Genomic DNA, 26,815 nt, shown 5'->3' with positions numbered 1-26,815 from the left:
CTGTTAGTTATCCAAGTTGTTTTAAATGAATTTAGAACAGTGCTGAAGGCTTTTCCCAGACATTGGGCTGCATATGTTCATTAGCTAGAGGGCTATTTTAAGGAGTTTTCAGTAAGGAATAAATCTTTTGACATAGCAAGTCAGCAGAAGTTGTAGAAATGAAAACTGTCAATATCTGCAGTCTTTGAAATATCCTGTTCACATTCTTTATTTGGACATTAAAAACTGAAGAACCTTTGGTGTAACACTTAATTACAACCTGTTAAGTGTGGTCCCTGGTTCCACAGAAAAATTTGCTCTCTGTCAACCAAACTGTAGCTATCTTAATTTTAATTTCCTTATTGTTTTTGAGAAACGTCACTGAGAAGTTTAACTTGTTACTGTCATTGGAAGTCTTTGCAGTAATTTTTTAGTTTTGAAGTTTAGTTAATGTTTCTTATTTTTCGCCCCTTACTTTTAAACTGTCTGATGGCCCAGATGTGCCACTGGGACTCTTTCCTCCAGCTTTTAGGCTACTGATACAGAACTGACAGAGGATGGAGGATGGTACCAGCCAGAATATGAAGAATGACAGTCAGAAAGTCAGGCTTAGTCAAAGTCAAATAAAGGCTAATGTTAAATAGTGGAAGTGCCAGATATAAACAATTTAAATGGGTTAATGGCAAAAATCTAAGTCATTTAGAGTGACTTCTACCTCTCAATTATTAGAACAGCTCTGTTCTTTATGTACAACCACTCAGTAGAAAGTGAGCAGATGATTAACTCCTTGCCACAGGAGAAATTTCATTAATACACACCTGATTTCCATAAGCATACAGAAGGTGGCTTCGGGGATGGAACACCATTCCGATGGGGTCAGAGAAGGACGAAGGGAAATGGAACGGTGGAAACTTTGGTGTGATACTTGGTTTGTTATTTTTTAATATGCTCACAGAGGCAGTGGAAATTTTCTTGTTCTGGAGAAACAAAGCACAAGGAAGTCATAAGAATTTTTCAATGTTTTCTAGTCTGTGATAGAATTTTTAGACTTTCTTGTTGCTTGGATTTTGGTCAAGATAGGGACTCTCTTATTAACATAGTACAGAACGAGAAGGCTTACCATTCACTGATATCTCTTTATACCCCTGCCTCAACTTCTGTCCATTTAATAGACACTGAAGGACACTAAATGATTTTTCCAAAGTTCTATAATAAATGGCACAGAGATTTATTAAAGAGTTATTACTGAGAATATGTATGCTTATGACTATTTTGCCAAAAGTGTGGCGGCCTCTGCTACATCCCAATTTTGTCACAAAGGATCAGAATATGACATCCCCAAATATGCCACTTTGGTATAAAGATAATTTGTTTTTACTTTTGAAAAAAAGTTTGTTTATGCAAAGACAGTATTAGCAGTAACAAGAACCTAATTTAAGGTTAAAGTTAATCTTCCATTTTTTTTTTTTTTTTTGTACCAGGTATCAAGCTCATGACCTTGTACTTGCCAGGCAGGTGCTTATGCCATTGAGCTAAATCCCTAGCCCCTAAACTTCCATTTTGAAAGGTATCTTCTTTCTACTTTGTTTTTAAAATCCCATTCCAACAAAATAGACAAAAGTTTATTTCCTTAATTTTCATTAAAGTTATGCTGGAACACAAAGAATTGGCTTCTTAGAATTTAGGTATCATTTATAATAAGCTGAAGACTTAATCACAGGAAAAAGTATGTAAGACTAGTATAGACCCCTCCACTACCAAACAAGGCAGAGAATTTTTTTGTCTTTTTCGTTTTTATCGGTACCAGGGATTGAATTTACGACTGCCTGCTTGCAAGGCAGGTGCTTATGCCGCTGAGCTAAATCCCCAGCCCCAAGGCAGAGAATTTTTAAAAAGAAAAATTTGAGGGCACTTTTGAGGTATATAAAGCCTCCTTGGTACACTCTTTAATTAAAAGATCCTGCCTTTCAGATTCAGAATGAAAATTGTTAAGAATTATGGGCACTTGTAGCACAAGCCATGGTAGTGTACATCAGGTTAGGGATAAGTGGAATCTCCATGCTTTAGAAGGGAAGTCAGTCTAGAATAAAGACCAGGAAGGCATTTTAGATTCATATACATGGCAAGTCAAATGATGTGAATACAACTTTTTACCTTAGAACTGTATCATCACACTTCTACCTTATATAGTTTGCCCTTTCAAATTGCTCATGCCATGAGTTCTAGGAGCAAATCTCCTACAAGGACAAAGTACAGATTGGAAAGGCAAACCTGTGGCTATGAAAGCAGCTCTAATGTTCTAGTTGTCTTCATAATGCACACTGTCCAATAAAGAGACCAGCTAATCTGGAAGGGGATGTTAACTCTGACTCTGGTACATTCCTGGATACACTTATAAAGCATTCTTTGTGGTTTAGAATTGTTAAAATTACCCACACTTTAACTCCTTTGGACACATGTTACTTTACAAAAGGAAATATAACAGCCTAACGATATAAAAATTTATTTATAATAATATTTTAATGTGTTTATAAAAACAGTTCCTTTCAAATACTCTGATTAACTTTTAAGTAACAAAAAGTTTCCGCATTCTTTAATACCAGTATTTTGCACAATTTAAGATACAGCTCTTGAGTGAGAAAGAAGATGGTGGCTTGATAGGTAGCAGGGAAGAGAGCATCTCTGAGAAAAACAAATCAGACGCTAGAATTTAACACCATACAGAAGACCAGACAAAAGGAGAGGCATTCTCACGACTCAGGAAGAAACTGAGGAAAAAGAAAAGAAAAAAAAAAAAAAAGAAAGAAAGGAAGGAAAAATGTGGACGATAGGCTGGAACCAGATGCCCTCACTGGAGCCAGTCCTGTGCTGTGCTTGGCACACCCTGGAGTCAGATTACTCATGGTGGCGCTGAAGATGCGGTTGCCAAAATCGGGAGTTGGTGAGCCCAGGGCTCTTGGTGGGAGGATGTGGCACAATGGAGAGCAGAACCAATGGGGAGAGCTACATTAACCTGTGGGGAGTGCTAGGAACTGGGTCCCGCAGATGGGTGACCGGCTGGACAACATATCGGAGTTGGGAGGGAAGGGCCTGAACCCAGAACTGCAGTGGCATCAGTCAGCCACCCCTGGCTCAAAGAAGACTGGTGGGACCTGCTTGGGTGGGGTCACACCCCTGGTCAGGACCCAATAGCCAGGGTTGAAACTATCTCAAACCTTTGACATCTGCATGGCACAGACTAACATGCTGAAGACACTTGCCAGTTGACTAGCTCAGAGGAGAGGGGCCAGCCCACATCACCCCTGCATACACTTCAGATAAAAGTAAACTGGAGAGGGCTGCAAGCCCCCAGCCAGCACACTTCAGAAAAACCATAAGCACTCCAGAGAGGGCCTGAAACCTCCACCATATACCTGTATGAAAGAAACCAGAAACGTGACAAGAGAAAGAAATAAGAAAAAGCCTCCAGCCACTGACCTGGGGAAAATAAGTCCAGGACAGGTAAATACAGAAGAGATCGAGGGTAGTAATCATGCAATATTGGCCACAGCATCAGCAGAAATAAAGAAATACTTTTGTGACCTCACAGATGAACTTAAAACTGAAATTCTAATTCAAATGAGGCAAGATATAAAAAGATTAATAAAAGAAATGCTAAGCACCTCTCAAGAAGACACATGGAAAAATGGAGGAACCCAGAAAAAGGAGAGAAACCTTGGATGAAGAATATAAACAAAACCTAGAATACATGAAACAGATTCAGAGAGATTACCAAGAAATTAAAAACTCTATTGAAAGCTGGCAAAATTCCTTGACAGAAACTAAAGTTAGACTTTCAAAACCTGAAGATAGATTTGCAACATGTGATCGTGGAAGGAAAGATCTCTTAAAAATAGCAAGGAACCAGGAAGTAACAACACAAATGGTAGAAGACGACAAGAGGATCTATAACTTAAGAGTAAAAAATGTGAGCAAAGAAGCAGGAGTAAACACAAATGAATTACAAAGGCTATTCACAGAAAAAATTAAGGAAAACTTCCCAAGCATAGGAAAAGGAAATGATATCCAGATAAATGAGGCATACAGAATTCCAGCCAATTATAACCAAAACAGATCTACACCCAGACATATAATAACCAAGATCTCAGAAATTCAACACAAGAACAGAATATTAAAAATGGTCAGAGAAAAGAAACAGATCACTTATAAAAGAAAACCCATCAATATCACGACAGAGTTCTCAACACAAACTACCAAAACAAGAAGAGCTTGGAGCAAAATATTCCAAGCCCTGAAAGAAAATAACCTCCAACCCAGATTTATGTACCCTGAAAAACTGTCTCTCAAAATTAATGGAGAAACAAGATGTTTCCATGACAAAGAGGAACCATGGGAGTTCATGACCACCAATCCAACCCTACAAAAAATACTGATGGTCATTCTAGAGAGAGAGAAAAAAACACCGATTCCAGCAACTGTGGCAGAGAGGCCTCAATGAATGGGGCAGACAGTCAAATGAAGGAGAAAAGTAGACAATCAACAGCAGAAAAATAGCATAGCAGAGAAAGTTGGCTATAATCTCTAACATAGATAGCCCTGATACACTAACAAAAAGAAATACAGGCAGAGTAGATTAGGAAATAGGATCCATTGAGATGCTTTGAATAGGAAATATAATCAACCTGAAAGAGGGTTAATGAACCAAAAATCAAAGATAAGAAAACAATGCTCTATGTGACAGGGAACCAGAGAGAAATAGGGGCAGCTCATCCAGCAGCTGCAGATAGGTTGGAAAGTCATGACATTTTTGTGCAGTGGAGAGCTACTCAGCTATAAGGAAGGAAAAGCTTGAAGCTTTAGTAGGTAAAGGAATACAGCTCAAGATCAAGCTCAGGGGTAAAAAGGTTCAGACTGCTTAGGTAGATAACAGGTTGCCCCTTTAATCTAAAAACTAAAGGAGTTAGTGGGACCCAAAATGCACAAAGCACCCTGAGGAAGCGAAAGGGAAGGAATTGTTTAAAAAAATAAGGCAGAGGACATTGTTAATAGTGTATCAGGATTTAAAAGCCATATTAGTCTTATCGCTCTGTTTAGTTTGACTTTATTCTGTTCCAGTCTGTTTACTTGTACTAGATTTGAGGGCACAGACAGCTATCCCCAAAACAGCAGGATATACTATAGTAACTATCCTTAATTTCCTATTAACTTAAACTGAAGCCCTGTATCACTTACACTGTCTTACTATGACTGATCTTATTTGAATCGGGTTTGTTAGATTGCTGTTTTGTCTTGACTGATTTTATTCGAATTTGGTATGCTTGATAGTATCAGGTCTAAGAGTAGAGGCAACTACTCTGAAGATGACAAGATGCAATAGGATACCCTATTTTGATTATTAACTGCTTTTGAAGTCCTACAATGTTTCCAATGTTGTGTTTTGATTAATATTACTATGTAGTACTATGTTCAATTATATTATGCCTGATGATATAGGCAATTCTATTGAAAATAACAAGAGACATCATAGTAACTACTGTAGATCACCTAATATTGTGGTTTTATATGTTTTTTCATTTCATATTTTTCTAGGAATTTGTTTTGTTGTCTTGTTTTGATGTTTTTCCCTATAATACAGAAACGATAGATATACATGTAGAGATTCATGCATGTGAGAACTTCTAAACAGTTTACAAGAATAAATTGTATAATGCACAATGTAATGAACAAATACTCTGAAGAAGAGTAAGATACCCAGTGCTAATTCTGTAGTGTTATGATATCAAATCTAGCAGTACTATTATTCTCTGTTCAGAGTGATATTAGTCTATTTTCTTTTGTTTAATTTCAACATACTTAAAGATATGAACAGCTATTTTGAAGAGAATGAGAGACATTATGGCAGCCACTGTTGATTTCCCTATTGTCTGGTCTTAAAGACTTAAAATACCTTTGTCATTCTGTTCTGATCAGTTTAGTACTATATTGTTCGGTATGTATTCAGTGTGTTCGGTATGTATTCAGTGTGTTCGGTATGTATTCAAAATCTGTGTTTCTTGAATTGTTTTCTTATGATCTGTTTTGTTATATTTAATTTTACCCTCTTTCAAATAAAAAAAATTTAAAAAAGATACAGCTATTGAGTTTAGCATTTCAAGGAAAAAATTTAAAAGAAAAAAGGAGAATGTTTATTAAGAAGTTTATATACTTATCAGGTTGTCTTGCATTCTTTAAAAATAATTGGCCCCAGAGATTGATTTATCCTAATTACCATCTCAATCTAATAATATACATATGTGTATATATGTGTGGATTCATGGTTAAGGATAAAGTATTTTCAATAAATGTAAGATCCACTGATTGGACTGTTCATTTAGAATCTATTTTACTGGGTTTAGACAAGAAAGACTTCAATAAACCTAACCATATGTTGAGTTCCATTGATTAAAAATGCAATTTTAAACATTCTACTTTTGAGGTAAACTTTTAGACAGATCTTAAATGCAAAGCATACTACTGTAAATACTATACTGTTCAGAAGTACTTGTTGGCAAAGTGAAATACTTGTATTGAAGCTATCAAAATTCTGACCTTTCATAACAGGTTTTTAAAACATTTTTTTGAAAATAAGGATTAGCTTTTAAACTTCTTTTTTTTTTTTTTTTTTTGGAACTGGGGGTTGAAGTCAATGACTTCATGCTTACCAGGCAGGCACTTGAGCTGTTGAGTTGTACCTAGCCTTTAAACTTCTAAGATGCAAATTTCAATTTTAAAAATCTTTACAGTTAAATGTTAAGTTATTCCTTTCAAATATTTTTTCAATTCTAAAATTATTTTTTATTTTCAATTACTTATTTTCAACTATATATTAAACACAGAACATGTTTAAGTTTCAGTGTTAAAACTAGACACTAGAATAACTTGTCTGAAAGTGATTTGTCAAAATTTAGAATTAAATTTCTACAATAGTGAACAACTTTCAGTGATTTCTCAATATTCAAAACCAATTAATTAGTAATTAGGATAACTCAAATTCTGGGCCTTAATATTTCTAAGACTTGAAAGTTAGCAGAGATGATCAGATTTAAGCACTATGTGATGTCTTCTAAGTGATGCACTCTTTTAAAATCTTTGAAGTACTCGTCTTGAGTAACAAGAGTGTTTCTCAGTCTATGCTCTGGGTTAAACAGACTAAGATACCACTGCTTGAATGCTTCAGTCCACATATTTCTTTAATGGGCCATTTCCAGAGCATGAAGCAGCTTCATGAACTGAGCATTCATTTGGCAAAACTGCAGCTCCTTGATCAAAGGCATTATAGTGGTAGTTAACCATTGTATAAGCTAGAGGTATAACGTGACTCCTTTGTTCCCCAGCAGGCCATTGTGGTGGCATCTGATGATCATAAACAGGCACTGATAACCAGCGATGAGCTGAACTGGTGAATATGGATATGGAGGGTATGTCTGAACATACTGAATTATAGGACTCATCACGGTTGGAGGCTGCGCATCAGTTTCAGTGTTTGGATTGGCCCAAATACTCCGAAACTGTGCTGGTGGAGAATTAAAAATCAAAGGATGTCGATGAACATGATAAGTATATAAATTTTGTTTCCTTTTTTTGCTTGTTGAGGCAGATTTTATTGACCAAAATGTTTTCTTAAACACTTTGAACCATCAGAAGTCTCAAGTTCCATATGGAATTTCACTAATTACAGGTAGATACTCTTCATGTATGTCTCTGAAATTAGTGTGCATTTTACCAAATGGCATATCATAGTTTACTTTGCTGAGTTTTTTCATTCTTTTTCTCTTAGTAGTTAAGTATTGAACCCAGGGAGCACTAAGCTACATCCCAACCCTTTGCAGGCAAAGGATTCCCCAGTAACTAAAAATTCCGTTGAGTTTTCTTTGTTCTAGTTGACTCATTTATAGAATGCTACATTAAGGAACCACTTACAAATTGCCAAAAAACATACTGCAATCATGAGTTACTTATGAATACCTGTAACTAGGTCAAGGGTTAGCTCAGTGGGCACAATGGCAAATGTGAGTTTGATCTCCAGTACAACAAAAGCAACAAAAACAAAACAAAACTGTACTAAAAACAGACTAGGTCCATACCAACTTATTTTTTCATTTGCTTTTAGTCTTTTTGAAAGGATTACTGGGGACCAAACTCACAACCTTGCACTTGGCAGGCAGGCACTTAGGCCATTGAATTAAATCTCTAGTCCTTGGGTCCACACCGAATTCGTGTGGTTTCCCTTTTAGGGAAGGAAACGGGACTAAGTGGAAGATTGTAGCAACCCATATATTGGTGCATTTTTCTCTAGATTTGAAGATAACAAAATATTAACATTCTGGTTGGCAGATGTGCAAAGATTTGATTAACTATATTTTTAAGTTTGTAAAACTGTGATTTTAAAAATGGAGGGTTGCCATCTAGTGGACACATTTAAACAGAACTTCTAAAATCTTGGCCAGGCCGGGTGGCACTGCCTAAAATCTTAGCATTTAGGAGGTTGAGGCAGGAGGATCATTGCAAGTTTGAGACCAGCCCAGGCTACAAAGTGTGCTCAAGGCTAGCCTGAACTGTAGAGTGAGGACCTGTCTCAAAAGAACAAAGTAAATAAAATCTTGAATAGGAAATTCATAAAATGGAGTGGAACAAAACTTTTTAGATTCATCAACACTCAGGTAAGAAAGAAGATGCAGATACATTGAGAGGTAAAACCACTAATTCAGGTACAGCGGTCCACACCTGTAATCCCACCTACTCGAGAGGCTGAGTCTGGAAGACTGAGTTCAAGGCCAGTCTGGGAAACAGGGTGACACCCAGCATTTTAAAAAATTTTTATTTTGAAGAGAATAAAACCAAATGAGAAAAAACCAGAATGAGGTCAGTCAAAACAAAAGGATGGATATAGCATATGACTTAAAATCAAAATATAAGGTGATATACAATGGTTACCATAATGTCTCTTGTTATCTTCATTAGAATTGCCCGTATCATCAGGCACAATAAAATTGAATATAGCACTACAGAACAAAATCAATAAAAACAAAACATTGGAGACACTATAGGACTTCAAAAGAAGGTAATAGTCAAACCAGAATGGGTATCATATTGAATCTTATAGTCTTCAGAGTAGTTGCCTCTACTCTCAGACTTGATACTGTCAAACATAACAGATTCGAATAAAATCAGTCAAGATAAGATGGCGATCAAACAAAACAGATGCAAATAAAACCAGTCAAAATAAGGTAGTGAAAGCAATACAGGGCTTCAGATTAGGAAATTAAAAATGGTTACTGTAGTATATCCTGCTGTCTTTGGAATAGCTGTCCATGCCCTCAAATATAATATAAGTAGACAAACTGGAACAGAATATAACCAAACTAAAAAGAGTGATGAAAACAATATGGGTTTCAAATCATGATACAAGATTAACAATGTCCTCTGCCTTCCCTATTTAGACAATTCCTCCCCTTTCTTTCACAGGGTGCACTGTACATTTTGTGTCCCACTAACTCCTTGAGTTTTTAGAGACTAGGGAGGCAACCCGCTATTTACCTGAGTGGTTCTGAACCTTTTTATCCCTGAGCTTGGTCTCAAGTTGTATCCATTTACCTATAAGAGCCTCAAGGTTTTTCTTTCTTATAGCTGAGTAGTTCTCCATTGTATAAGTGTTATGTTTTTCCAACCAATCTGCGGCTGATGGGCGAGCTACACCTACTTTTTCTGGTTCCCTGTCACACAGAGCATTATTTTCTCATCTTTGACTTTCATTCCATAAACCCTCTTTCAGATTAATTATATTTCTTATATAGAGCATCTTGATGGGCCCTATCTTCTGATCTACTTTGCCTGTTTCTTTTTATTAGTGTATCCAGGCCACCCCTGTTAGCGATTTTGGCTCACCTCTCTGCCTCATCTCTGCCATGCTAGTTTTCTGTTGCTGTTTGTCTACTTTTCCCCTTCATTCCAATGTCTGCTTCACTGAGCCCCCTCTACCACTGCTCCTGAAGCCATGGTTTTTTTCTGTCTCTCTCTAATGTCCTTCACTATTTTTTGTAGGGTTGGATTGGGGTCATTAACTCACCTACTTCCTCCTTGTCATGGAAGCATCTTATTTCTCTATTAATTTTGAGAGATAGCTTTGCAGGGTACATCAATCTGAGTTGGAGGTTATTTTCTTTCAGGGCTTGGAATACTTTGTTCCAAGCTCTTCTTGATTTGATGGTTTGTGTCAAGAAGTCTGTCATGATTCTGATGGGTTTTTATTTATAGGTGATCTGTTTCTTTTCTCTGACAGCTTTTAATATTCTGTTCTTGTGTTGAATTTCTGGGATCTTGATTATTATATGTCTGGGTGTAGATCTGCTTTAGTTATAGTTGGCTAGAGTTCTATATGCCTCTTATTTCTGAATATCATTTCCTTTTCCTATGCTTTGGGAAGTTTTATTTAATTATTTCTGTAAATAGCCTTTGTATTTCATTTGTGTTTACCCTTATTTCTTCACTCACATGTTTTATTCTTAAGTTATAAAACTTCTTGTCATCTTCTAGCCTTCATATTGTTACTTCCTGGTTCCTTGTTATTTTTAAGAGATCTTTCCTTCCATGATCACATGTTGCAAACCTATTTTTAAAGTTTGACAGTTTATCTTTAGTTTCTTTCAAGCAGTTTTGCCAGCTTTGAATGGAGTTTTTAATTTCCTGGTAATCTCTCTGAATCTGTTTCATGTATTCTAGATTTTTAAAATATTCTTCATTAAAAGTTTCCCTCCTTTTTATGCTCCTCCATTCTTCCATCTATGTCTTCTTGAGAGACGCTTAGCATTTCTTTTATCATTTTCTTATATCTTTCTTTACTTGTATTAATATTTCTGTTTTAAGTTCTTTTATAATTTCATGAAGCTATTTCTTTATGTCAGATGCTGCTTTTTCAGAGACTGCAGGTGTGTGACCCCCAATCTCTTCTGTGTTGTTTTCCTCTCCTGGGCCAGTACTGTTGAGTTGGAGTCTGGAGACTTCCTTTTGTTTCTTCCTCTTGTCATGTTTCTGGTTTCTTCCAGACAAGTGGATATTGGGGTTTCCCAGCACCTCCTGTATTGGTTACACTTACTCTAAAGTGTACTGGCTAGGGATTGCTGCCTTCCCCACTCGGCGGGTGATTACTGGAGTACAAGCAGGGGTGGGGAGGCTGGTCTCTCCCTTCTGAGCTGGTCAACCACTTGCAGTCTTCACTGGCTAGGGATAGCTTCAGGGAAACCTCGTTCTTGGCTGTTGGATTGTGCACAGGGGCAGGACTCAGTTGAAGCATTTCTCACCAATCTGTTCTGCGCTAGGAGTGGCTGAATGAAGCTATCTGCAGTTTTGGTTCCCAGCTTATTCTGCCCAACTCCAAAATGTCACCTGGCTAGTCGCCCACTCCTGTGGGAGGACTGAGTTCCTCACACTTAGAGAGAGCTGGTGTAGATCCTCCAGTCCACCTCTCCCTTCCATGACCACGTCCTTCCGCCGAAGCCCTCAGCCTTCCCAACCCCCAGTTTTACCCTGATCATGTGCCTTCAGATCCAGTGGTGTTTCACACACAGTGAGACCAGCTCCAGTGAAAGCACATCTGGCTACAGCCTTCTGTCCACATTTTTCTTTTCTTTCTTCCTTTTGTCTCCACTTTAGTTTCTTTCTGGGTTGAGAGGCTCCATCTCGTTCCATCTGGTCTTCTCCAGGATGCCATGTTCCAGCATCTGAGCTGTTCTTCTCAAGAAAGGTTTTTTACTTTACTGCTTATTGATCTGCCATCTTCCCAGCTTCCTTCCAAATTTTGTTTCCTGATTGCAGGGTCCAGTTGCAGTGGAAAATTTTCTGTGATTCTACTATCTTCTGCACATCCACGTCATTATAAAACGAAACAAACCCATAGCCTTTGGATACATCAATTTGATCTGTGATTATCTTCACTTCTTTCACCAAATCACATCTAGCAAAGAAACTTATTTCACTTTCATGCATCATGATGGTGGCACCTGCAGTTACTGCCAAAGCAGCTTGAGAAGAAGCACTGGCTGAGCTTCCATTGGCCTTGGAGGGCCTGTGGTGTGAGGAAATGGAAGCCCAAGCAAGGCAGAGCAGCAGGGCTGAGGGGCGCAGAGGGACTGAGGGAGGGTCGCATGGGTGAGGGGTGGAGGTGCCTGGGCCTAAAGGTAATTTTAAAGCTCTAGACTTTTGAGATTCTACTGATGCAGGAGATATGCTTTCTCAGACCTTGCCTTATCTAGATAAAGCAGCAACTTCTGACAAAAGAGATTACCATACATTTCTCTTCAGTGCTGATCTGCTCCCAGAAAGAGAATGCCAATTAAAGTTACCCTAAATCCCTACTCCAGGGAAGAATTATGACCCTGAGGGAAGATACTATGTCTACCTGGACAAGTATAACTAACTTATTCTTTTTAAGGACTTTAGGAATACAAAATATAGTTCTATGGCAATAGATTCACTTTTTTTATTCATTGTAACTAGCATTGAGTTTATGGAACCTTAAATTTATACAACAAAGTTTCAGTTTATATTGTTCTAGAGAACTATTGGCAAAGAATAGTCATTATACAGCCAGTGTCTTGCTTTCTATTTTCATAAAACTTAATGACAATCAGAGGTGACAAATCTTTAAATGGTCAGGTTACAATATTAATCATAAATAACTTGACTTCAGCCAATTTTGTCAGGTTCTATTGTCAAAAATAACAAGAATTTGGAAGTAGCTTTAGCTAAAGTAAATTTTCATTGTTAGAATGCAAAGGATAATCAGCTCTGGGTTATAAGACCTACCTGGTCATATAAAAGATAAACTCCTGTGTAATGCTCTTGGTCAACAAGAAATGTTATCTCACTTGGAAATATATTTTTTGCATCATTGAAAACATGAGGTGAGCAAGGTAACCAGTCAAGAAATGGTTCTTTACTATAAAAACAAGAGCTTGCCTAGAAAAAGAGAAATAGAAAGTTAATGTTGTTTTTGAAATATAAGTACTCATTAGTTATTGCAGGAAAATAAACTACTGAACTGCTGTGTTGTCCTTACTGACCACAAATAATATTTCAAATTTTAACATCTATGCCTCTCTTTTGGAAGACAGAAGCCCAGAAAACACTGGAAACCATCTCTTTCTGGTATGGATTAGTTCTCTAGAATCACTGAGTAGGTCTAGATTTAGCATAGGTGGGGAGCTGCTATTAAATCTCAACAGATATCACTGGGAGCTAAGAGCGACTGTTAAGCCTTTCAGTGCAGACTTGCTATTTTTAGATTGGTAACAGCCCATGAAACTCTGCATAACACAATATTTTGTCTTTTAAAATATTCAATATCTTACCTCACTTAGGGTCTTGTTTCTGTCAAAGGTGATAGTAACATAATCAACTACAAAATACAAAGATAGAGAATGGTATTAATATTTTTAAAACCAGAAGGGTGGTTAGTGTTACTAGTCTCCACAAACATGATAGATGTTATGTACCATCACTTAATGAATACACAAATACATTCTTTTTGTACTTATGCATGCATGTTTATTGCCTCAAATTTAAATTAATTTTTTCAGTTTAGTGCATTAATTTAGATGAAACTTATCTTTACATTTTATTCTATGTCATTTAATTCAATCTATACATCATATATTTTGATAAAGGCCTGCTAATGTATCTTTCACTAAAACTTACCTTCAAAACTTTCTCTGTTAGCAAAACATCTTTCATTATACCATAATTTTCCTTTGACATAGTCAGTCTACAAAAATAAATAAATGAAAATGTTACTTGGCCAAAAAGTACAGAATAAAGCAGTAAAAACCTACTAAAAATTCCAGTGTTTCATAGTGCAGAGAAATGTAGCAAATTAATAGAGAAAAGTTTTATACAAATTTAAAAAGTTACAGAATAATGACAAGGAAGTAGAGTATACATTTTTTTTTTATTTAAGAGGAAAAAGAGAAAAACACAAAACAAACCAAAGCGGCGTAAGGGTACACGCAATACAGAACTACAAAACAAAACAAAACAAAACAAAACAAAACAAAACAAAACAAAAAAACATAACAGTAAGAAATCACCTGCTAGTAGATTACACACTATCTTCTTGAAAATAGTTCCTCAAATCACAGTATCAAAGAACACAAGGTGGACATTCAAACAGGGAGACTGCAAACAGCTGTGTTCAATGTTCCAAAAACATTGATAAAGTCAGCTATTTAACACCCCCAAACACACTTGCTGTTATATCCGTTAGAGCTCTTTTTCTTTTTTTTTTCCCCTCTCTTTTTTACAACAAAATTTACACATCTTGGATTTTATTACTCCTTAGTGCTTATTACTTTTTTTGGGGGGGGGGAAGAATACAGTCAAATATGGCAAAACAAAGCTGTCAGTCAATACCAAGGATAGACATAGCACATGGTGTAGAACAGAGTACAAGTTTATCAACAATGGTTATCAACGTTGTCCCTTGTTTCCTTAAAAAGAATTGTCTATCTTATTAGATATTATAAAGTTGGACAAAACAGTAGAGAACAAGACAATAAAACTTAGGCATTGTAAACATTACAGGACTTCCAAAGAAGACAATAGTCAAACCAGAATGGGTATCTTAGTGAATCTTATTGTCTTCAAAGTAGTTGCCTATGTCTTCAAACTTGATACTATCATATAGAATGGAACAGAGTCTAATCAGTCAAAACAAGATCGTGGGAGTACTACAGGACTTCAAAACAAGTTAATAGGAAATCGAAAAGAGTTACTATTTATATATCCTAATTTTTTTGAATTTTTTCTTTAATTAAGACAAACATAAGAAATGACTAAATAATTTTTTTTGAAACAATAAGGGGGAGATTGAGATAAAACAGGACACAACAATATAACAATAGAGGTCACAGCATGACTGTTTCAACAACCTAGTACTTCACCACCTTATAACCTGACTTAATAGTAGTTACCATAGTGTCTTTTTCCTTGAAATATTTGGATAAAACTTCATATACTCTAGCTTCAAATATTTTCATATCAAGAAGCCCAGAATAAAGCCTTTCTAATTAATGAGTGAAAACTTTATAAGGCTTCAAGGCCACCTAATGGGGAATCATGATTACCACATATTTTTATATATTTGAATCATTATTTACATTAGGGAAACTATTCGGTATTGACACATGCGAGATTTATTTATTTCACTAATGAGTATGGTCTCAAGCTGCGCCCATTTATTGATAAATATCTCAATGTGATCCTTCTTTATAGCTGAATAATACTCCATTGTATAGAAATACCACAACTTTTTTATCCATTCCTCAGTTGATGGGCACTTGGGTTGTTTCCAAGATCTGGCGATTACAAATTGTGCTGCTATAAACATAGGTGCACATATATCACTGTGGTATGATGCTTTCAGTTCTTCTGGGAATATGCCTAGAAGTGGAATAGCTGGAATAAATGGGATTTCCAGTCCCAACTTTTTGAGAAATCTCCAGACAGATCTCCACAAAGGCTGTACCAGTCTACACTCCCACCAGCAGTGCAGGAGAGTTCCTTTTTCCCCACAGCCTCTCCAGCATTTGTTGTCGGTTTTCTTGATCCTGGCCATTCTTTCAGGAGTGAGATGGTATCTCAGTGTGGTTTTAATTTGCATTTCTCTAATGACCAATGATGATGAGCATTTTTTCATGTATTTATTTGCCATTTGCATTTCTTCATCTGAGAATTGCATATTCATCTCAGATGCCCATTTTTGGATTGGATCTTTGAATTTCGGAGGTCTGAGTTTCTTTAATTCTTTATATGTTTTAGACAAGAGGCCCTTGTCTGAGAGAGAGTTCACTAAAATCTTTTCCCAGTTTGTGGGTTTTCTTTTCACTATGCTGGAGATTTCTTTTGGCATGCAGAAACTTTTTAATAAGAAGTGGTCCCAGTTATTGATTCTGGGAAGTATTTCCCGTGCGGTTTGAGTCCTGTTCATGAATTCTTTACCTACTCCTATGTCTCCAAGGTTTCTACCTATTTTGTCTTCCAATAGATTTAGTGTTTCTGTTTTAATATTCAGATCTTTGATCCATTTAGATTTTAATTTAGTACATGGTGATAGACATGGGTCTAGCTTTAGTTTTCGGCAAATGGAGAGCCAGTTTTTCCAGCACCATTTATTAAAGAGACTGTCGTTCTTCCAGTGAACCTGCTTGGCTCCTTTATCAAAAATAAGGTGGTTGAGTGTGTTCGTAGTTGTGGTTGTATCTTCTAATCTATTCCACTGATCTTCAGCTCTGTTTTGATTCCAATACCATGTTGATTTTACTACTGTTGCTTTGTAGTATAACTTCAAGTCAGGGATTGTGATGCCTCCTGCTTTGTCTTTGCTGCTTAGAATTGCCTTTGCGATTCTAGGTCTCTTCTGGTTCCAGATGAAATTTAGGAGTGATTTCTCTAGATCTATAAGGTATGTTGATGGTATTTCTGTTGGGATTCCATTGAATCTGTATAACAGTTTTGGGAGAATGGCCATTTTCACAATGTTTGTTCTTCCTATCCATGAGCAAGGGATGTCTTTCCATTTTCTGAGATCATCTTCAATTTCCTTTTTCAGTGTATTATAATTTTCACTGTATAAGTCTTTCACTTCTTTCGTAAGAGTAATTCCTAAATATTTCATTTTTTTGCTTGCTAATGTGAATAGTCCAGTTTCTCTTATTTCCCTCTCTGTAATTTTGTTGTTCGTGTATAGGAATGCTATTGATTTCTGAGTATTGATTTTGTATCCAGCCACATTACTGAATTTATTTATTGTATCTAAGAGTATTTCAATGGAGTTTAGGGGGTCTTCTATGTAGAGTATCATGTCATCTGCAAACAATGATAATTTAACTTCTTCTTTTCCTATCTTTACCCCTTTTATTTCTCTTTCTTGCCTAATTGCTCTGGCTAGTACTTCCAGTACTATATTAAATAGGAGTGGTGATAAAGGACATCCTTGTCTTGTACCCGATTTTAAAGTAAAGGCTTTCAATTTTTGGCCATTTAGTATGATGCTGGCTGTTGGTTTGTCATAAATGGCCTTTATTATATTGAGGTAAAGACCATTTATTCCAATTTTCTGTAAAGTTCTTATCATGAATAAGTGTTGGACCTTATCGAAGGCTTTTTCTGCATCTATAGAGATGATCATGTGATTCTTATTTTTGGCTTTATTGATATGGTGGATTACATTTATTGATTTGCATATGTTGAACCATCCTTGCATTCCTGGGATGAATCCCACTTGGTCATGGTGTATAATCTTCTTGATGATTTGCTGGATCCTATTTGCCAATATTTTATTGAGGATTTTTGCATCTGTGTTCATTAGGGAGATCGGTCTATAGTTCTCTTTTATAGTTGGGTCTTTCTCAGGTTTTGGTACTAGAGTAATATTTGCTTCCAGGAATGACTTAGGAAGGATTGCTTCCCTTTCAATTTCATTGAATAGTTTGAGGAGTGTCAGCATTAGGTCTTCTTTATATTTCTTGTAGAATTCTGCAGTGAATCCATCTGGGCCTGGGCTCTTCTTGGTGGGCAAGGACCCAATTACATTCTCAATTTCATTAGCAGAGATTGGGTTATATCCTCTTGATCTAGCTTTGGTACTTCATATGCTTCTAAGAATCTGTCTATTTCTTCTGTGTTATCAAACTTTTGAGAGTAGAGGTTTTCGAAATAGGTGTTGATGATCCTCTGTATTTCTATTGGGTCTGTAGTGATTTCTCCTTTTTCATTTCTTATTGCATGAATTTGAGCTTTTTGTTTCCTTTTTTTAATAAGGTTGGCTAGGGGCTTATTGATTTTATTTATTCTTTCAAAGAACCAACTCTTTGATTCGTTGATTCTTTGGATTGTTTTCTTAGTCTCTATTGCATTGATTTCTGCTCTGATTTTTATAATTTCCTCTCTTCTCTTGGCTTTGGGCTTGACTTGCTCTTCTTTTTCTAGCTGTTTGAGGTGTAGCATCAAGTTATTTATTTGTATTCGTTCTGTTTTCCTGATGTGGGAACTCAGTGCAATAAATTTTCCTCTCAGAACGGCTTTCATTGCATCCCACAGATTCCGGTAAGTTGTATCTGCATTTTCATTTTCTTTTAGGTATTGTTTAATTTCTTCTTTAATTTCTTCTGTGACCCACTGATTACTCAAGAGTGTGTTATTTAGTTTCCATGTGTTTGCGGAATTTTTGCAGTATCCTTTGTCATTAATTTCTAATTTCAGAGCGCTATGATCCGATAATATGCAAGGGATGATTTCAACTCTTTTGCATTTGCTTAAATATGTTCTGTGAGCTAATATATGGTCTATTTTAGAAAATGATCCATGTACTGCTGAGAAGAATGTGTATTCTGATGTTGTTGGGTGGAACATTCTGTAAATATCTATCAAACCCATTTGTTCACAGGTATGATTCAGTTCTGTTATTTCTTTGCTCATTTTCTGTCTGGTTGATCTGTCCCTTGGTGTCAGTGGTGTATTAAGGTCTCCTGTTACAATTGTGTTACTGATAATTTGAGTTTTCATTTCTGTTAATAATTGTTTTATATAACTGGGTGCTCTGGAGTTTGGTGCGTATATATTTAAGATAGTTATCTCTTCCTCTTGGAGTTTTCCCCTTACGAGTATGTAGTGACCTTCTTTGTCCTTTATGGTCATTGTTGGTTTAAAGTTCACATTGTCTGCAAACAGAATGGCTACTCCTGCCTTTTTTTGGATTCCTGCTGCATGAAGAATTGTTTTCCATCCTTTGACTTTCAGTCTGTGAGTATCTTTCTGGGTTAGATGGGTTTCCTGTAAACAGCATATGGTTGGATTTTGTTTCTTGATCCATTCTGCTAGTCTGTTTCTTTTGATTGGTGCATTGAGACCATTTACATTAGTGGTTATTACTGTTAAATGCTGGTTAATTGTAGGAATGTTATCTCTCTGCTGTTGCATCTTTATCTTTCGGTTCTGTTTAATTATTTGCTTTGCTTAGTGGTTTTTTCCTTTGTGTATCTAAACTGTCTTTCAATATTTTTTGCAGGGTTGGTTTGGTGTTCATGAAGTTCTTCAGCTGTTCTTTGTCATGGAAGTATCGTATTGCACCATCTATTTTGAATGATAGTTTTGCAGGATATATCAGTCTTGGTTGGAAATCATTTTGCTTTAGGATCTGGAATATTTCACTCCATGCTCTTCTTGACTTTATCGTTTGTGCTGAGAAGTCTGCTGTGATTCTGATAGGTTTTCCTTTATAAGTGATTTGTCTTTTCTCTCTGACAGCTTTTAATAATCTATTCTTGTGTTGGACTTCTGGGATGGTGATTATTATATGTCTGGGTGTAGTTTTATTTTGGTTATGACTGTTTGGAGTTCTATATGCTTCACTGATCCTGATGTCAGTTTCTGATCTCATGCTTGGGAAATTTTCAGCTATTACTTCTCTAAATATCCTCCTGACATCCTTCATGTTGTCTCCCTCTCTTTCATTAATCCCTATCATTCTTATGTTATTCTTCTTTGCATCGTCTTGCAGTTGTTGAATTGTTGTTTCCTGGTTCCTTGTTATTTTCAAAAGATCTTTCCTTTCCTGTTCACTAGCTGCAATCCTGTCTTCAAGGTCTGAAATTCTATCTTCACTTTCATTAAGGCGGTTTTTACAACTTTCAGTGGAGTTTTTTATTTCCTGTATATCTCTGTGCATCTGCATTATGTATTCTGTTTGTTTCTTATATTGCTCGTCTAGGGATTCTATCTTTTTGTTTAGTTCCTCCAATTTTTTATCTGTGTTTTCTTTAGATATATTTAGAATCTCTTTCATTTCTTTTATCATTTCTTCTTTTATCTGGGAGATTATTTCGAGTTTGAATTTCTTTAAAGCTTCCTGGAGTTGCTTGTCAATTTCAGTGGCTATTGTGTCCGATATATGAGGTGGATGGGATATATTTTCTTCTATATACATCGCTCCTAGGGTTTCTTGAGATGGGCTGGAGGTTTGAGGTTGTAATTTGGTCTTTCGTTTTGTCATTTTCCTATATTTCTGTGTTTCAAGTGTTATTTGAAAGCTTCCTCAGGATCTGTTGAAAATCCCCTTCTATGTTTGGAGCTACTGAGACTCTGGTGCCGCGCTACTCCAAGCCATTAGGCCTACAGAACCAGTGGCCCTCCTCTGCCTGCTCAGAACTCCGCAGTTCCAGACAAGCTGGGCCTCAGGGACACTGTGCGCCCACCTGCCCCTTGGAAGCTCCACAGGTCTTCAATCGCAGCTGGGTTAGGGTACTCACCACAGGCCACAGTGCTTCAGGAACCTGTGGACCCTCCCTGGTTGCAGAGATATCCACAGTCCTCGAGACACATGGAGAGGCCGATGCAGGCACCCCAAATCTGCCCAGCTCCTCCTCTGTAGACCAATGGCCAGGCGCGGCAGCTAAACAGGCTGGGCTAGGCTGGTAGTGTGGGCCAGCCCACCTATCGGGAGCTCAGCAGGTCTCCAAATGAAGCCGGGAATGGGGAGGCTGATGTGGAAGCCTCAAACCCACCTCTCCCCTTCACTGCACCTGGAAGCCTGAGGGAACTCCAGCAGTCTGGGTGCAGATATCCAGAGTCCTCCATACACGCAGAGAGGCCGGTGAGGGCACCCCAGATCTGCCCAGCTCCTCCTCTGCAGACCTATGGCCAGGCGAGGCAGCTAAACAGGCTGGGCTAGGCTGGTAGTGTGGGCCAGCCCACCTATGGGGAGCTCAGCAGGTCTCCAAGTGAAGCCGGGAATGGGGAGGCTGATGTGGAAGCCTCAAACCCACCTCTCTCCTTCACTGCACCTGGAAGCCTGAGGGAACTCCAGCAGTCTGGGCGCAGATATCCAGAGTCCTCCAGACACGCAGAGAGGCCGGTGAGGGCACCCCAGATCTGCCCAGCTCCTCCTCTGCAGACCTATGGCCAGGCGGGGCAGCTAAACAGGCTGGGCTAGGCTGGTAGTGTGGGCCAGCCCACCTATGGGGAGCTCAGCAGGTCTCCAAGTGAAGCCGGGAATGGGGAGGCTGATGTGGAAGCCTCAAACCCACCTCTCCCCTTCACTGCACCTGGAAGCCTGAGGGAACTCCAGCAGTCTGGGCGCAGATATCCAGAGTCCTCCAGACACGCAGAGAGGCCAGTGAGGGCACCCCAGATCTGCCCAGCTCCTCCTCTGCAGACCTATGGCCACGCGCGTCCTAGAGTATACATTTTGAACAATACATGAAAAAGAATACAAGAAGAAATTGCACATGAAGCATATGTTAACTGAGGATGGCTTTATGAACGAACTGTCTTTCTGAAGCTACCAGAAGCTTTTCATCTTATACTGTTGGTTGCATGTTTTCCTTTTATTCTTCATTAGCTGCAGTTGGGCTGTGGGAAGCTTCAGAAAAGCCTGACAGTAGGAAAGAGCAGCAAGCAAAAGGTATTACAAATTGGGTATAACCTCACAGATTTAGAGAAAACATTCCTAAAATTCATTTGGAAACAGAAGAGACCAAGAATAGCAAAGGCAGTCCTGGGCAACAAAGGCAAGGCAGGAGGCATCACAATCCCTGACTTGAAATTATACTATAAAGATAACTATGATAAAATCAGCATGGTACTAGAAAAAAGAGTCCTGAGGATCAGTGAAACAGATTAGAAGATGCAGACACAACTACAAACACAGTCAGTTACTTTGTTTTTGACAACGGGTCAAAACATTTTCATTGGAAGAAAGATAGCCTCTAATAAATGGTGCTGGAAAACTGGCTTTCTACACGCTGACAACTAAAACGACCCATGTCTATCATCACATACTAAACTAAATTCAAAATGTATGAAAGATCTAAATATTAAAACAGAAACACTAAATCTACTGGAAGAGAAAGTAGGTGGAAATCTTGAAGACATAGGGATGGGCAGAGAGTTCGTGAACAAAACCCAAACTGGATGGGAAGTACTTTACAGAATCAAAAACTGAGATCTCATCTTATTAAAAAGATTTGCACTTCAAAAGAAATTACCAACAGTGAAAAGACAACCCACAGAGTGGGAAAAAATTTTAGCCAACTATCCCTCAAACAAAGGACTTGTATGTAGGACATATAAAGAATTTAAAAAACTCAGACCCACCTCCTTAATTCAAAGCCTCAATCCAAAAATGGGCATCTGAGATGAAAAAAATACTTTTCAGATGAAGAAATATGAATGTCAAATAGATATAGGGAAAAAATGTTCAACATCATTGTCATTTGAGAAATGCAAATTAAAACAATGCTGAGATTCCATCTCACCCTAGAAAGAATGGCTATTATCAAGAAATCAATCAATAACAAATGCTGGGTTGTGGGGAAAAAAGAACCGGTCTCCACTGTTGGTGAAGGTGTAGACTGATACAACTATTGGGGAAATCAATGTGGAGATTCCTCAAAAGGGAAAACTAGGACTAGAGGTTCCATTTCACCCAGCTATTCCCTTTCCTGGGTATTTTCCTAGATGAATTGAAAATACCATAGAACAGCCACATATGTGCATCCATATTTATAGCAGCACAATTTGTAATAGCTAAATCTTGGAAACAACCCAAATGTCCATCAATCAATGAACAGATTAAAAAGATGTGGTATTTAATATAATGGAATACTACTCAGCAATAAAGAAGGTAAACTCGAGGCTTTTATAGGTAAATGGCTGTAACTGAGTCCATACTTGTAAGTGAAATAAACCAGACCTACATGTGTAAATATTGAATTATCTGCCCAGTGGAAGAACCTGAAAAAGACCCAAAATGTACAATAGCTATGGTGAAAGGAAAAAAAAAAAGCTCAAAAGTACAGAACAACTGAGATGAGTGAAAGGATAAAAAAAGGAAGGAAAAAGAAAAAACAATATATATATGTGTACAAAAGATAGTTAACTATACTACTGATTTCTCTTAGTTGGTTGAAAAGAGTGGATTGTGCTTATATTGTTTGATCAGTTATGCACACCTATATTTCATAATCTGAGCAACTACTCTAAAAATAACAAAACATAATATGTTAGTCATTGTTAATTTCCTATTGTCTTGTTTAAATTCCGTATCTTTGTTTTTATTTCTTTCACTTTAAAATAAAAAACCCAAAAATTAGGTGTAAGAGGTTTCAAAAAAAGTGAGATTAGATAAGTTGGATATCAATTATGTGCAGTTTGAGATGGTTTTTGCCACAGGAAGATTCGGATTTCAAATTATTGTTGAGACATAAGGAAGATTTTCTTACATTTTTATAGACCAATAATAATAATAATACCTGTAAATTTTGTACACAAAAGCCTTTTGTGATGATGGGCATACAACTCTATGAATATATTAAACACCATTGAATTGTACATTTTAAAAGGATAAAGTTCATGGTATGTGAATTATATCTTGATAAAGGTACTAAATGATCTAATAGGCTTTTAAAGGTAGAATAGAAAATAATTTGAATAGTGTTATTCAGGCTAAGATTTTATATCAAGTAAAACTTTTGAGTTTTTACATAACTCTTCAGGCTTACAAGATATGAACAGCTATTTTGAAAAAAACAAGACATTACAATAGCTAGTGATGATTTAATATCAACACCCACAATTTAAAGGAGGAAAGGTTTATTTTGGCTCAGTGTATAGTCAGGTGGATCCAAGGCAGAAAAGACATGGTAGAAATGTATGGAGGAGGAAAGCTGCACTTCATGGTATCCAGGCAGAAAAAAGAAGAAGAAGAAGAAGAAGAAGAAGAAGAAGAAGAAGAAGAAGAAGAAGAAGAAGAAGAAGAAGAAGAAGAAGAAAGAGGAAGAGGAAGAGGAAGAGGAAGAAGAAGAGGAAGAAGAGGAAGAAGAGGAAGAAGAGGAAGAGGAAGAAGGGAGCCAAGGACAAGAATACACTTTTTGATGTTACATCCTCAGGGACACATCTCCAATCAGGCTTCCCCTCCAGCAATATATTCAGCTACTGAACTCATCAATTGATGAATCCACTCACGAGTATAGTGTTCCCCAAGATCTAATCATCTTTCAAGTATATGAGACTTTTGGGAGACATTTTAAATCTAAACTGTAACAGCATCAATGTCCATTTTCTGTTGCTGTAACACAATACCTGAGGCTGGGTAACTTATAAAGAAATGAAGTTTGTTTTGGCTCATGGTTTTAGAGTCTGGGAAGACCAACAGTGTGGCACTGGCATTATTTTTAGTTTCTGGTGAGGGCCTATGTTACTTCAACTTGTGAAAGGAAGCACAAGTGTACAGAAGAAACGAAACACTGGAGGCAGTCTTGCTTTGTATCTACTCATTCCCAAGAGAAAGGTATTAATCCCTGATTGACTTAATGGCTGCAGAAAGTCCCTCCTTTCCAAGTAATGAACGTGAGTTTCAGGGTGTCAAACCATGTTCAAGTCATAGCCCTACATACCCCATGAAAGAAGAGACTCAAGCCAAGTGATTCCAGCTCTCCTTCAGCCCTAGCAGCCTTTGGACTTAACAGCAAGTAAACTAGTCATGGAAGTTGACAGTTATGGTAGGGTAGGGAGCAAAACTAAAGTTACAATCTCTTCTATCCTTATATTTTACTTTTTATGTGAGTCAGTTTTAGGTATACCTTTTGTATTTAGCATATAGCTAGCTTTTCTTTTGTTTTCAATAATGATAATTTACATTTATTACAATTGTTGGTACATTTGGACATATTTCTACCGTCTTACTTTTAGTTTATTTTTTACTTTTTATTTCTGCTTTTCTTCTTTTGTGGAAATGATGGATTATTCTTTATTTTGGAAATGATATTTTATATTTTTCTTTCTTTGGTAGTTAAATTGTTACTTTTTTAAAAAAAGTATATACAATAATACCTCAGTTCACAAACACTTCTTTTTACAAGCAATCCAGTTTTGAACCAAAAAATTTGGCAAGATTTTGCTTTCATTTTCAAACTCTACATTGGGTGACAAATATGACCACAGCCACCTTCCTCATACAAACACAGTTGTCTACTCCAAAATCGTAAAATGAGTTAAGTTTGGAAATCAAGGTACTATTGTAGTTCACAGTTAGATAACTGATGGAACAAAAATTCCCTCCAAAAGGCCACAAGCAGAGCTATGGCATGATTTTATGACCTCTTTGTTTAAAATAGAAAAAAAGCTCTTTCTCCAGGTAGACATACACTAATACTAGAATACGTAGGTTGGGGTATGAGCTATTAGATTCCAGCTTCTATTTTCTTCAAGCAGTTTCCTTATGCACAATACCACCTGAGCCATCATAGCAATCCCATACAGAATACAACAACAGGGATTAGAGCGGCTTCTGAACAAGGAGAAACACTTCTTTCTTGAAACTAAAATGCCTAATCACTGCTGAAAGTGTGTGTGTGTATGTGTATGTACATATATTTTCATACAGTAAATCATAATAATATTATGGTAATATGCATACTCTGTATTGAAAATTATTGTCTTGTATTTCATCTTCTCAGTTCCCCAATAAACAAGTATTTTCTAAGCAGCCGTTTTAAAGATTCTTACCCTTTCAAAACCACAAAAATCTGCTCTGGAAAGCTAGAAGAGGAAAAAAAAAAGAAATTTCAGTTTTTGCTTTATGTCACAGAAGATATTTATGGTTAATGATTAGTTAGCAAGTAATTTACATACTTTTAAGTCTTTGGCTAAAGGATACCGAAGATCTCCACTTATAAAAAGACCCAAAGAAGTGAGGAGAACTAAAAAATGATTTGTTAAAACCATATCCATCACTGATAGTCCTGTGTATTCTAAAGAAAGAAATCATACAATGGATTAAAAAATTAAAAGCTAAGCATTTTGGCAAAGCAAAGACATTTCATAAAAAGAGATCAAATGTTAAGATACAAGGAGTGATCAAAATTTACAGTGAACTTAAATTTTACAAATGTATTATTGTAAAAGACACATTGCTATTAATCCCTCTCAACACACTACCCCTCACTTCAATACAATTATGCGTTTGTTCTTCTCCCTTTCTGAAGCAGCTCGGGAAGTCCTCTTTGATGATTATCTTTACCAAGTATGATGAAAAACTTTGGTGAATGCTGGTGCCCAGTGCCATCTAGTGACAAGCAAGCCTTGCTGAAACATTACAATGTGTCCTCATCCACCTTATTCACCAGATCTGGCACCATGAGACTTCTGGCTCTTCCCCCAAAGTCACAATGACCATAAAAAGTAAAAGTTTCAAAATGATTCAGAATATTGAGAAAGCCACAAGAGTGCTATTAGAGACACTCATGAAAGAGGACTTCAAAAACTGCTGCAGAAAGTCAGGAATGGTAGGACAAATGTTTAATAGGTGAAATGCTGAAGATGAAGGCAGTCAGAGGAATTACCTCTTCGCAGGTGTGAGTAGATGATATTTGTCATGTTATACCACAATGTATCAGTATAATTCCAAAATCCAGATGTGGTTAGGCCTATGTAAACGCCTACCAGGAAAAGAAAAGGAAAATTAATGTTGGCAACTTTGCAGAGCTAATTTCTCAGTTTTACAGTGTTGGGCCTTTGGAACAAGAGCATGAATCTACTTCATCTTGCATCCTGCTCTCCTTGCTTTTAACATTGGAAATGTGGAAAGGACACTGTGCCCATTGACTGACTGTGTCAATTTGAGTAAGAGAATCTCAATTAACTTAGCTCAGCAATTCCATACTCTCAGGTGGCTCATAGCCTGGATGGTATAAAGAAGAAATGAGGAAGGACAGATCTGCTTCTGTTTCTTTGGAGTAACTTCAGTCTT

At 37.0% G+C, this 26,815-nt stretch overlaps 1 protein-coding gene and 1 pseudogene across 1 annotated transcript in view; both read right to left on the bottom strand.

The window, feature by feature from the left end:
• Positions 1 to 26,815, bottom strand: part of Catsperb (cation channel sperm associated auxiliary subunit beta) — a 189,140-nt gene that overhangs the window by 89,223 nt on the left and 73,102 nt on the right. The window contains exons 7-13 of the mRNA XM_063240997.1: positions 26,409 to 26,504; positions 25,699 to 25,817; positions 25,573 to 25,605; positions 13,711 to 13,777; positions 13,365 to 13,411; positions 12,820 to 12,972; positions 798 to 956 (exon numbers count right to left, since the gene is read on the bottom strand). Of these exons, the coding sequence (XP_063097067.1) occupies positions 798 to 956; positions 12,820 to 12,972; positions 13,365 to 13,411; positions 13,711 to 13,777; positions 25,573 to 25,605; positions 25,699 to 25,817; positions 26,409 to 26,504 (674 nt within the window). The remainder of the gene's footprint in view (positions 1 to 797; positions 957 to 12,819; positions 12,973 to 13,364; positions 13,412 to 13,710; positions 13,778 to 25,572; positions 25,606 to 25,698; positions 25,818 to 26,408; positions 26,505 to 26,815) is intronic.
• LOC111757576 (deleted in azoospermia-like) lies at positions 6,877 to 12,003 on the bottom strand (annotated as a pseudogene).

This window comes from Cavia porcellus, unplaced genomic scaffold (genome assembly GCF_034190915.1).
Source record: "Cavia porcellus strain 051 isolate PalLab524CR breed Dunkin Hartley unplaced genomic scaffold, mCavPor4.1 scaffold_31, whole genome shotgun sequence".
In the NCBI taxonomy this organism is placed as follows: domain Eukaryota; kingdom Metazoa; phylum Chordata; class Mammalia; order Rodentia; family Caviidae; genus Cavia; species Cavia porcellus.
This window is presented reverse-complemented; position numbering and strand designations above follow the sequence as displayed.